This window comes from Guyanagaster necrorhizus (genome assembly GCF_019112545.1).
Source record: "Guyanagaster necrorhizus MCA 3950 unplaced genomic scaffold BT62scaffold_23, whole genome shotgun sequence".
Classification (NCBI taxonomy): domain Eukaryota; kingdom Fungi; phylum Basidiomycota; class Agaricomycetes; order Agaricales; family Physalacriaceae; genus Guyanagaster; species Guyanagaster necrorhizus.
The window spans coordinates 837,917-851,371 of record NW_025064902.1 but is presented as its reverse complement, the minus strand read 5'-3'; the positions used below and the strand labels follow the sequence as shown (position 1 = coordinate 851,371).

At 42.0% G+C, this 13,455-nt stretch overlaps 3 protein-coding genes across 3 annotated transcripts; 2 read left to right on the top strand and 1 right to left on the bottom strand.

Annotated features, from left to right (window-relative positions):
- Window positions 1-3,910: 3,910 nt before the first annotated feature.
- BT62DRAFT_921995 (uncharacterized protein) lies at window positions 3,911-4,493 on the bottom strand (the record flags this gene model as incomplete). The annotated part of the gene is made up of 4 exons (XM_043184371.1): window positions 3,911-4,092; window positions 4,171-4,283; window positions 4,385-4,408; window positions 4,468-4,493. The coding sequence occupies 4 exons, from the start codon at window positions 4,491-4,493 to the stop codon at window positions 3,911-3,913; spliced, it is 345 nt and encodes a 114-aa protein (XP_043037036.1).
- Window positions 4,494-7,977: 3,484 nt separating this feature from the next.
- BT62DRAFT_921994 (uncharacterized protein) lies at window positions 7,978-9,206 on the top strand (the record flags this gene model as incomplete). The annotated part of the gene is made up of 6 exons (XM_043184370.1): window positions 7,978-7,998; window positions 8,160-8,210; window positions 8,265-8,282; window positions 8,343-8,368; window positions 8,779-9,075; window positions 9,164-9,206. The coding sequence occupies 6 exons, from the start codon at window positions 7,978-7,980 to the stop codon at window positions 9,204-9,206; spliced, it is 456 nt and encodes a 151-aa protein (XP_043037035.1).
- A 3,043-nt stretch (window positions 9,207-12,249) lies between these two features.
- BT62DRAFT_921993 (uncharacterized protein) lies at window positions 12,250-13,364 on the top strand (the record flags this gene model as incomplete). Its single annotated transcript, XM_043184369.1, has 5 exons — window positions 12,250-12,462; window positions 12,520-12,728; window positions 12,777-12,856; window positions 12,902-13,117; window positions 13,168-13,364. 5 exons carry the CDS (start codon window positions 12,250-12,252, stop codon window positions 13,362-13,364), a joined length of 915 nt encoding a protein of 304 aa, XP_043037034.1.
- Between the last annotated feature and the right edge of the window lie 91 nt (window positions 13,365-13,455).

Here is a 13,455-nt window from a genome sequence, read left to right as displayed (position 1 = left end):
GCATCGCTGCGGGAGAGCGCTTCGTGTTCGACACGATCGCCAATATCCCAGCGGAATCGGACGGGCCTCTTACGGCGCTCGCCCCTAAACCGAGCCAGATTCAAAAATTCTTGGATCGTAACAATTACTTGGTTACGAACACAGACAAGAATCTGGGCATAGCTGTATCTACGCGCCAGTGGATTATAGAGAAGTCGCTCGATATCGTTAACGATAGTAGTAATTATACACCGTTACATTTATTAATGATTAATGCGATATGCGATAAACAATGCACAGACATGGAAGAAATTGCGGGGCTAGCTGAAGCCTACCTTCCTAACGGATTCCAATTAGGGAAATATTTCCGGTCGAAAATTACTTCGCCAGGAGCACAACACGTGGTGCCTACATTTTACGGTATTCCTAAAATTCACAAGGAGCCTGTTAAAATGCGGCCAATAATACCATGCCACTCCGCCATCCAGAATCCGGCAGCTAAATATGTGTCTAAAATTCTTAAACCGATTGTCCAATCGGCGCCAACCATTTTGCATGGATCTAAAGACTTGGCGATAAAATTAAGTCAAATTCAACTAGATCGAACTCGTAAAATTTATATTGTTACGGGTGACGTAGTCGCTTTTTATCCGAATATACCAATCCAAAGGTGTCTAGATGTAATTACTCATCTATACGGAGAGTATTACGGTACAGAAGGCGACGAGGATTCTCTTAGACGAGAACAGATTTTCCTCAAATGTCTATCGGTCGGTAATAAGAATTTGGTTCTACAGTATAATGATTTATTTTTTGAACAACGGAACGGCCTTGCAATGGGCGTTGCCGATTCGCCCGATCTTGCTAACCTTTATGGCTGGTACTTCGAGCGTCAATTAGAATTTACCGCCAATGTTCCTTTCTATGGAAGGTACATTGATGACTGTCTAGCCATTGTTTACGCTAATGACGAAAGAGAAGCATTAGCGCAGTTGCAAACGGTGGCCTTCGACGGCTGTAGAATAGAGTGGGAAGCGAGTCCCTCACATCTCGCGTTCCTGGACATGACTGTATATATCGATGCTAATAACACGATACAACACATGCCTTATCGGAAAGCTCGCTCCCACCAAGAAAGAATTCCATGGATATCCCATCATCCGCTTGACGTTAAACGCGGTACCTTTATTGGTGAGATGTCCAGGTTAGCTGTGTTAAGTAGTAAACATGAGCACTACAAAGATGCTATTAAAAGTTTAAATGCTTTATACATTGCACGCGGCTATCCTGCGGATTACGTGTATAAATGGATGAAAGATAATATTGCTAAACGATGGTCAGATCGATTGGGCGTAGCTGCCCAGCGGGGAGATGACAGCGGCGTTTTAGTACTTAAGTCCACATATAATACCGCGTGGAATTATTTCAAAGCGAAAGAACTCGGAGATATCATCCTGGGTACCTGGCGCGATCGAGTCGAAAGAATCGAGCGCCTCGGCACTGCGCCGAATAATATGTCGGTGATGTATGGAGACATACCACCGTCGGAGGTAGACAACCGTCTTTTGATGGCTGTTGAAACCCCGGCAGGCCCTCGTGGCATGCTGGATATAAGAACAATTGGTATCCTCAATAGACGAACGATAGTTAGTAAAAAACGTACTAAAAATCTGTTCGACATGACCAGTCTTTGGAAAAAGATGGTTCTCCGTAAGTACGATGAAGATTCTCTATCCTCGGATCAAAACGTTCCACCTTCTGATTCGTCTGCTGCTGGCGACGATTCTGACAGAAGCAGCGTTGATCCGCAGGTCTTCATAGATATGGTTATGGGCACATCCTGATGCGACTCTGCTAGGTCTTCGGATCGAAACAGCAGACTTGTGGACAGTGCGGTTTATCCCGGTTATAAATGCAGGACGGTCGCAAGTAGTTGGACTGTTATAAAAATCCGCCGGGGGTAACAGTTAAATCAAGTCGGGTACGTACCCACTTATAACCATAATGTACATTCTTCCGCTATATAAATTATTGACGCCCTTTATTAGGAACTTACTGGTTTCCAAAGCTCGGAAACTAATGGCAGGCAGTCTGCCAGCGGACTAACCCTAACCCTAAGTAAGTTCTGTCAACTTAATCGTTGACGCAGTCACGCATTAATGAACCATACTAATTAATGCTTACTCAGCCCCAAACCCTAACCGGATTAACCCGAACCTTAACCCGGACCTAACGGTCCGACGTTCTAGACTCGGCCACCGGACCGGCGAACGGCCGGCTAGGTTCTCGGCCTTCGGGCCCGGTTAACTTAGTAGCCGACGGTAAAACGGTAAAATTAGTCAGATGGTATGACTAACCGGTTAAATAGAAGCCGCTGAGTAAGTAAGTATGAATAATAAATGGTACGACTTCGTACCTTAATTACTAACCGTATCACCTCATTTGTGCTGCGGATTGCGTGATTGCTGATAAAGCGAAAATGATTGGTCCGCCAAAACCTCTCATTTGCGTCATTTGCTTATGAATCAGGTCCCTGAAGAGCTATAAAAGCGAAACAGGGTGAGAGATGGTGACCCCATCCCTCTGTTGGACCTTGATTCGCTTTAACAAGCAATACCGCAATCCTCAACACTTTTGAGGTGAGTATTTCTTTACTCATACTGTGTACCCCCAACGGCTTCGCCGAAGGGGGTACACCGTCCTAACCCTAACCCTAACCCTAAGCCCTGATTCTCCCTGTGGGACCCCCAGCATGAACAGCGATGATCTCCATGTCAATTCCCAAGGCCAGATGGCAGCACTAGGATTTCTTATCAAAATCCATTGATTTAGTGTAATTTCATACTTGGAAGGCAATGAGGGGAGAGAACGAAGGGTGAGGAAATTTTGGTACAAGGATGGGACAGAAATATTGGTGACCAGAGCTGGCAGTTGTGGTCAGTTTCAGTTCTGTAATGGGTTATGCTTAGCATAGTATTGCTAGTAGAAGAAAGTCGTAATATGCACCACTTCCACTCAACTCTATAGGGAACAAAGGTCCTCCAAATGTGACCATCTCTTCTTGGGTCTTCTTGAGGTTCATGACCCCAGTATGAATTGAATAGAGACCGATAATTCTTGTCAAGGATCTTATTGAATTTGAGAGATGCAACTACCAGGATCTCCACAGCACAATGTGTTTTACATCATTGCAGCATGTTTTTGCAAGGCTTATGATTTAATTGAAGGTAGGTATATTGCAGCAGTGATAATAAAGCCAAGGAAGGTGACAATACTAATAGAGAAGACATAGTTTAGGTGTGTGTGGCAAACACAACAAGAGCCATTGGCTATATTCAGCCCACCATGACTTTCAAAGAAACATCACAATACACAGAATGTTTATCATGCTGGCTGCTTTATTTTGAACTCGTTTTCTTCCAGTAGATCACTGACTATCTGATTTTCTTCAAGCCTATATCATCTGAGTTCACACTGCCATCCTTCATGTCATCATTCATTGGAACAAAGGTACAGCCTTTCTCCTGCACACCCATAGCATGTTGAGGACCATGTTCTCAAGGGAAATTGGAAAGGCATGCATCTTTGGGCAAAAGTTATCAATGTTTGGATAGGTATGCTTCTGAAGCTAATGGTCCAAGCCATGCTTCTGCAAAGGTATGTGTCAGATTTCCTTCCACACCACTTTAACTTAAACATCTCCACAGACAGGACAATTGAATACAGACTACCTAGGGTATTTTATCATTCAGTCACAGACCAGCATCTTCAAGCACCAAATTTCTCATTACAATATTAACCCATCCCTATGACTTTCAGATATTACTCTTAATACTTCTCTTCTCTGTGACCATGGATAAGGATGGAGTCTTAAGGAAGAGAGATAATTCCCTGATAAGACATGAATAATTTACTGCATAGCCTCTCCCTCTTATGTTTCACATTTGTGGTGACACATTGGTGGTAGCATGGTGGCAGCCTTCTGAGGGATTTCACCAGTGCCAGACCATAGTTTACACAGCTGTCTGGATATCTCATCCTTCTTATCCTCATTGATAGCATTGTGACTGGTAAGGTCTATGCTTGTGAGATGGAGTCGATCCTCATATGAAACTTCCAGATGAAATCAACACCCATCTTCTCAAACTCAGCAAGGTATCTTTGGCCACAAGGAATTGTCTATTGTCTCACTGTCAGCCAACATTTTCTGCAACTTGCCAAAATGATAAGCCACTCTCTCTGTCATCCCATGACCAACATATCCTTCTTTTAAGTTATATGCACCCTGGAAACTCCTGTCGGTGCTATGACAGACAAGACATTGATCAATGTCATCAAGAAAAGGACATAGATGTGACATGTTATGGACACATGAACAGAATAATAGTCTCTCTGACTCACACACCTTTCAAGACTGCCATTACCAATCCTATCTACAGGATATAATGTCTCTTTTTTGGACCCCAACTACAACATCACCTTCCTCACCTCCCTTCTTGACTGCCAGCAGCCATACGGCTGAGAGTACCAGTGAGAAAGTGTGTGGTTAGTATGTTTAGGTTTGACTATCTTTCTAGCTCCAATTCAATCATGCAGTAGGCAGTTTGACATAGACATCAATACTGTGTCTAACATTCAAGGGTGCATCAACCATACCATGCTATCCTTGTCCTCAGAGTCAAAACCGGCCTCTATACCTGACAATGAGCATACTATGTCTGGTATTTTCCCACCATCCCTTATTCAAACAGAGAACTCACAGAGACATCAAATGCCTTCCTTGCAGAGAATGTTCTCTTTCTGTCAGCCATGCTCTTTTTATATCTGACCATGCTAATTTTGACTGCCATTGGCACCAGCTGACAACAAACACTAAGGGTGGCATCCTTCATGAGTGCAGATAAGTGCAGATAAAACTATTCCTGGATGATCACAAAGAGAGCCAAAGAATATTGCATTCCTGAAGATTAGGACATTGCTCTATGAGCTGTTATCTCATGCTGTGCACTCATCTACTTGACAATATTTTTGCCAAAGCATGTGGGAGGGCAAAGACAGGGGAGGCAAGTCTGAGGCATGCAACAAAGACAAGTCTGGGTGCCACCATTCATTGTCTGGCTTTGTCCCTCTGCACAGACCTACTTAAAAGCAATCCGGACTATGATAGTCACCCACTGCATCCATTCCCACATCTCCTTCCACAATGAACAGACTAGGCTATCCTACTTCTTACCAATCTAGTGCAAGGCAGCTTGTCCCTGTGAATTCCTCAATATCTTTCATGAATCATTTGGCACCAGCATATAGAGCAGCCATGAATGTTCAGATTCAAGCACCTGTTCCCAAAATATCTTCTACCTTATGGTCACCTTCAGGCTGGAGTGCACCATCGAGATAAATGAGCTGCTCATGCCATTGTCACTGCAGAAGGTGCAGGTGGCAATTCTCCTACCCTGTCCAAATGATGATCACTGTCCACAAAGAATTACCATTCCAACTGCAACCCCAAGGATCTTGGTCAGTGTCTCTTCACAGAGTCCAAGCTAGAGCTCATCTTATCACAGCCTGCCCACATGAGTACTCAGCATATATCAGAAAGAGATGTTCCTGGTGTCGTAGAACAGTCCTGAAGTGAGCTTCCTGAAAATGTTTGAGAGCCCACTTTATTGGTTCAGCCAAAACAATATGGAGCAGAGGTGACTTTTCCTCAGGTGTGAGCCTTGGGTTGATGCAGATAGGGTTGAACGAGACAAGATGGTGTGTTTGGGATGTGGGTGTGACATCTCTCTTGGGAATGTTGAGTATAATCTGGGTAACTGGATATGCCACTGGAATTAGTGTATTGGTATCGAGAATGCAATTTCGAGTTCTGTGCTGGATGCTTGGTAAATTCAGACTGCAAATTCTTCTGTGGGGAGATTGTGATGCTCAGTCTAAGTACTATATATTTGGGACCTGCAGAGCTGTTATTGTTATATAAAGAATAAAGAGCTATGGCAGTATATTACCTTGGCATCACTATGACCTCAAGATATCCAACAAGTTAGTTTCCCACTCTGTTGTTATCTGCAGGTCCTCTTTGTTTCATTTGTTCATAAAAGAGGCACTCAATCACTGTGGAAATATACTCACATTTTGGTCCTTATAGTACTTCTATGATAGCCCATGTATTTGATTTGACACAAGAGTTCTCCTTTGCTTTCATTGGTAGTCTTGTAATAACATGAGATAAAGTGCTGCTAGGTAAATCTCATTGTCATGTAGCACAATGGATGAATCTGGTACACACCTGATGATATGCAATCAGAAGTAGTATTCTATGGCAGTGCACCACAGATACTTGGGGGCCAAATAAGCAGGCCCTTCCTAGAACTCCCTGATGTTTCATCGACAATGGCATTGATGAGGGCTGCAGAAAACATACCAGAAATTACTTCCTTGATGGTTGCAGAAATACCAATAAATGACCGAAATTTGCAGGGAATACAGTGTGAAGCTATGCCAGACATGGTTGACTAGCAGTGCAATCAAAACATTTATTGACTTGGAATTTAGCAACTACATTCTACGATTTATCAAAGCAACCCCAGAACTTGAAGAGAATACAGTTCAATATGGCATAGTGAACCAACAGCATCACCAAGTAGATGCTATACCTCAGTAGAGCCATTTCATCTTCAATCTTTTTTCAGTGAAAACAATTGATAATAGGACTAAACATCCATTGTTATAAGCAAAGAGGTCTATTGGTTTCTGCACTTTCTTTTCAGCTGGGCATGACTCAATTTCAGTCAGACCCTTCTGGATCATCCATCCTCTCCTTGTTGAAATCAATGTGAATGAGCAGTAAAAGTAGACTGGATCACCAAAGGCCCCATATGATATGACATAGGCATCCATCATTCACTGATATACTTACACTGAAACATATTTCTTCAGCAGAGAATTCTAAATAAAGATGAAAACAGTGTCTTTCCCTCTGTTCATTGTGAACTTTACCAGCTTTGATAAACCTTCAAGCTGTACACTACCCAAGACACCATGATTCCGCCTTGACTTCAAATGTACTCATAAACAAGTCCAGACAGTAATGATCAGGCAGGCATTGGCCCAGAGTCAAGTCCAAGAAATGGCTGAGCTAGCATCAGAGCTTCAGAAGGGTATCCATGAACACTGCAGAATGAAGAACGAGGCAAGACCCCGAAAACAGAGGCTGCTGTATACCATGGATATCATTAGAAAACATCTGGAGGATTGAAGAATTTTCATCATTGTATTTCTGTGTAGTGTGCACTCATGAAGCTGCTGAATCATTCACTGTCAAGTCTTGATGACTTTGGTGGTTGCTTGAAAGGATTTGAGTCTTTTGCCAAGGCCAGATATCAGGCCACACACCTGATCAATACTGACAAACCCATCTTGGGTTGCCCTTTTGACTTCTTGACATCCAGCTACTTTGGTAGATGCTTTCTGTATTGTTGAGCTTTGAAAACAAAGTTCATCACAGCATGAACCAAGAGTAATGGTCTACTTCTAGTTTGTAATGCGGAAGTAATGCTGCAGAATTCCAAGTTGGCTAGCTTGAGTCGATGGTGAGTGTTTTTTTTTGTGGCACCAGGTGATTGCCAGCCTGTTTTCTTCATCTTTAAAACCCAATAAATATGAGCTATTACTTGGGGGATTTAATTATTTTCAGGACTTTATGCTCTCTTTCTCTTGGTTTTTGTGGTAGTGCTTTGAGAGGGCCATGGCAGCCAACTTGCTATTTGTACAGGGATGTGCTCACTGCAATATCCAGGACTTGTTTGAAAGACATTCAAAGGATATGTAAAGCTATTCTATGAGCCCCAGGTTAAACAGAAATAAGTCTTCTCAGCAGTGCACTCTCTCACTATAGAAGCAACCAGAACTATGAAATTAGCAGGGGCACAAAAGTGGCTATCGGTTGTGGGGGAGTATAAAATGAACAACAAAGGACACTCCATTCAGCAGGTCGACATGGCTTCAAATGCTACCTTGGTAGGATCCATACCTGAAGTGATTGACAGTGACAAGCATAAAAAGTCAATCTTTTAGCATCTGGTGCCTTCATCATATTCTGCAGAGAGATGTCTCTTGTTCAAAATTGACATGTCGGTCCTAATATTTGCTTCGGTCCATCATTTCCTCTATGCTCACAGAGGATTCTGACACTCTGGAAGCTGGGATATTTCATCAAAAATTTGGACCAAGTGAGCATAGTATAGCCTTGCAGGAGAATATTCTCTAATCAAATCTCCATGCAGAGCAATGTGTCCAGTGCAGTGAGCTATGTGCTTCACATGGAATCTCTTCTCAGCACTGAATTTTGAATATCCATGCAGTACTTTGCTGGGATGCATAAAGACTTGTAAGCTGATGATCTCTTTTGGCTGTTTTGGCTCTCATGAACTTGCATGGTTATTATGAGTGGAACAGTCTGGAAGTCTGCCCTGGTGGTAATCAAGGTGGGGCCACCCATTCTGCTAATGTACTTGAAGTATTAGAGTCATTTTAGTAACGGAAAGTGGTCAGGTTGAATGTACTAACCTTGTTGCAGAATCCAGTGCTCAGGAAATACCACACAACAGTGGTGTTATTCATATTAGAAATAGAGTGACACACTGATATTACCATCATCCTAGGAGCAACTGGACTGAAGTAGTGCTTCTCTTGGCATCAGTGTCATCACATTCCCACTGTTGATCATGTTGGTAATGATGCTATTTCCTCCTTCATAAGAAAACACCAGTGTCAGAACTATTACTGCAATACCTCTAGCTTCAGTAAGATAACCATCAGGAGAAGACTCGAAGCTAGCTGTACAGTCTGCACAGACTGTAGCCCAGCTGTGCCAGAAGCATCAATAACAGAGAACATAGAAGATGATGATAGACACTCACAGAAGGAGACCACCTTAGAGGTCATCACCAAATGCATAGTCATTGGCATTTTCTTTGACTTCAGTGGTCTTGGTGTTGTAAGGAGAGGTCTCCTCAATGGCAGTGGTGAGGTCTTGGTCAAAGAATGCTTGGCCTGTGTGTTGTTTAGTGATCGGATGAAAGAGGAAGCAATATAGTAAGACTTACCAATATGTTGGGTTCCTCCTATGCAAAGTGTGCCATTAGCATGGAATATGATATGGATGTCATTAGTCTACCCATAGCACTGTCCTTGAGGAGCTGTCAGTCTATGAAGGAGAGGAGTAGATAGGGAAGAGATATTCTCAGAAATACATCTTGAACTGAGCATATCCCTTGTTGTTTGTGGGGTGGATACTCCAGAGGAAGATTGTATTATAATGATCCAAAGTCAGGATGGATGAAAAGATAAAAAGAATTGCTAACTGACACAGTTATTCTCATCACTATGACCACCATTGCCTTCCACAACTCCTCTAGAGTAGACACCAACAGTGTTACAATTCCACAAGCCTAGATGGATACTAATGGTTATGGATTGCAAGTTGAGACATATATTAGCTCAATATCGATGTATCGGACATTCTGGGTTGGTCTTTGTTTATGGCCAGTCAGACATCATGGGTGAGACTTGCAAGGACATGATTGGGAATGGTGGTTTGAGTTTTTGTGTATAGATAGAATTAATAAATGACCAGTGTTTATCAGCAAGACAAGATAATACTAGAGTGTGCTTCAATGGATTTTTAGGTATGGTCAGGACCTATAATGTATTGAAATCGTTGTTAGAGTGAGCACTTGAGCACAAGTAGAATGAATGAAGATTGTATTCAATATGCCAGAATACAGTCATATTTAAATGAAAATGCATAGTCTATAACATAGCTAAGTATCAAGTATCATAGATATATAAGTATTGAGGGAATAATTGCTATGGAAGCAAATGGAGCTGTGCTCAAGAGTACAAGAGAGTACAACACTGGTTGGACCTAGTTATCATATCTGCATACTAATCCATCAATCCATCAAGTTTGCTTTATGCCAACATTCAGCTCAGCTTGTATTCCAACACTGTGGATTTACCCAATAAATCCACCAAATACTTCAAGGTATTTGACTTGCCAAAAATACCAATGGACTGCAGCAGTGACTAGGGAGCTGTACAATTTTGCAGTCCATCATCAATTTTTTATATTATGCACTATTTCCATTCTGGGATGGAGTAGGGAGCACATTCCATTTGTGGTATATGACTGAATCTCAAAATATAGCCATTCTTGTGCTTTGGAATCTATGTAGGGCTTGCATCCACTCTGCAGTACATTACCAAATTTTGAAATATGGCCATTCTTGTCATTTAGAAACAGCATAGGGCTCGCATCCACTCTGTGGTAAATCACCAATTTTCACATGGAGAGCAGAATATGGCCCTCATTAATAAATCTTGGGTATAAAATAACATTCAGTATGCTACAGATTTATTTTACATTTTGGGAATCTGTTAGGAACATGCCAATTGAGTGGGCTTGAGTGCACTCACAGAGTCCGGCAGAGTGCGTGGGCATCGACGAAGCTATTGGCAATGTCACCCTTGAGTCGGGGCTCAAGGATCTGGATGGACAGGACAGAGATTCATCAGAGAAGTGAACCAGAATATCCTTTGGAGCAGAATCTGATGGACAAGGTAGTGAGGAGTTGAAGTGAGTGCAAAGTGTGGGTGGCTTATCCAAGTTGATATTCGAACTGAGTAGTTATGGTGATATACATGGCTTTATATACTAATGGTAGCTAATTCTGAGTCGGGTTCCATTGGGTTCTGGTGTGAATATTTGCTACTGAGTTCAGGGTCTAGGTATTACAATGTGAAATACAGATGTGAAATGATAATGGTGAAATGAAATTAGTAGGTAATGGGAAGCAGCTGGAGTCCAGTGGATAGTGTGATAGAATTCGTGGTTGGTTGAGGTGACATGGAGGCTGGTGGCATGCATGTAACAGAATCAATGTACACTAGATATAGCAATGACTATAGTATGGTATGGAAGTCTACATTGTCAAGATATGTGGTCAGCAAGTATGCTACAAGAATATAACAATGCTAAGTACAAAAGAACATGGTGATTATCAAGAAGAAATGAACAGCTATGGTTGTGTCATCAAAAGAAAGTGTTCTGTGCTCCTGTGAAACATCAGAGGTAATTTGGTTCTGTAGAATGATGAAACTCATGTTACAGCATCTCATCTCCCAGCCAGTGGAGTTTGTACTGAGTAGTTGTTCTTCCAGTGTGATCCTCCCATTGCATTTGCCCACAGGGCAAATGGTTGCCAGTACTGCTGACCATGCAGTGGATTGCCCACACTCTAATTCCTGAACTCATGCCCCAGATTGTCCAATCCATCGGCATATACCCCAACTGCACTCTGACCTCCTGCTCTTGCACCCTTACACATTCCATCAGATCTGACTTGAATGTCACCAATTATGCATTGCTTTGTCTCTGAGCAACACTCCAGTTCATCCAAAGGTCAATCTTCATGGTGTGGATTTAGTGTCGAGGTCAGAGATTGTGATCAGCTGGCAGGGGAGATGGAAGACATGTGGATCATGCCAGAGAGTGGGAATAGACGTTGAGCACAAGAGGTGGGGGAGCAAATGCAGAAGTAGAGAATCACAATCAAATGATATTAAGTGCCTGTGGCATGTTGATATTGATGCTGCTGGCTATCAATTGATGATGAAATCAATCAATCAGATAAAAGATCATTGAGTGGCTGTGTGATATGATTGAACATTTGGCAGGGTGCATGGCACAACAGCCAAAAAGTAATTTGTGCAATCAAAGCTATAATTGCATTAAATATATGGTAGTGAAATTCAGTTTCCCCTGATGTATTCAGGCATACAATTATTTTTTTGAATATGTTCTATCTTGATAATTACTGAACATGTCTGAATCTTTTCCCTGAATATTTTTTCAAAAAACTGCGGTAACTGCAGTCATTGATTGATTGGGTTTCTGGAAAAGAAGAAGCTGGATAAGGAGGTACATATACCCAAGTATGGTTAATTATGCTTTTTATCAAATATGTTTTCAGATGTCTCGATATTGATCTTTGATGTTGATGCATCTAAAATCAAAGAAAAAAAAATTTAACCTCTATGAGGTAAACCCTGCCATCAGCATCAGCTTCATATGCCACAGCATCATATATATAGAGCATGGGCATCACATATATAGGGCATGGGCATCACATATGTTTTATTCTTTCTTTCCCCCCATAAAAAAGTTGATTCTCACTCTGCCATTCAGCACCACTGCTCATCTTCAAAATGCCTCGCATTGTACAGAAATCTTGCACTCTATTTGCTGCCATTTTTGCCTCATATTCTGACCTCTTTGATGAGGAAGCATGGCAGCAGCAATTTGGATTCCCTGGATTTGATGTGGATCACATCTCAAATGTAAAAAATGAAGAGCTCTCTGCAGTCCATGAGTTTCTGAAGCACATCAGAAATCTCCCCTTGGATGAGGCTATAACTTATGTCAATACAAAGGGTGCCAATGCATTTCTCCAAGGCCATACCACATACCACCACTAGTGGTCAAAATCGTGCATGGTGTTGAAGCTCAGAATCATGCACAACCATGCTATTCTTCATGCTAGTATCAACATCAAGGCAATGTATTGGGTAGCTGCAAAGAAAGAGAATGCAAAATTCATCATGCTTATGATGTTTGGATCAAAGGAGGCAGAGATTGCAGAAAGCATGTTTGGCAGAGCATTTGAGGATAATGAGTCAGGTTGTATGTGAGAGGAGTTCCAGCAACTCATCCACTCATTGATATTGGGCTACAGTGAACATCAGTGCAAGAATCACTGCCAGGCAGAAACATGCAGACTTGAGGTGAAGGGGGAACTTGATGCCATGTGGAAATGTGTGTACTCTTTATATCTATTTTGTTTCCTACTAACTTTGTCAGTGTTTGAATCTGGCAATGGCCAAATTAACCTGAAAGATGCAAAGAAGATCTCAAACACTCTCAAGAAATATGAGAAGTACATTGGTTGGGAGGCAATAGAGCAGGATAAGGCTGCATTGGCAGAATATGAGCAGAGAAAGGGTGAGTTTGAACAGGTGCTTTTGAAGGCAGAAGCTCAGGAGGAGGAGTTAAAGAAAAACAAAAAGAGTTCAGAGTGTAAGTCCCTTATTTTATGCAGTGCTCTGCATATCTGACATATGTTGCAGACATCCTTGGACATATGATGAATCGAAGAATCGCTGTTATGGCCACTGAAGAGGAAATAGCAGCACTCCATGAGGACCTTGCTTCTTGGCTCAAGAGCATTGAAAGCACATGCAATAGGGAGGAGGCTGAACAATATGACATCGACATCAATCTGAGCCTTCCTTCACACCCTGATCTTATTGAGTGGGAGAAATAGAAGGAATGTGGGGATCTGAGGGTAGAGTCTTGGTAAAAAACTACTGATAAGGTGCTTGCTGAAATGCTTCAATGGGACAATGGCCATCCTG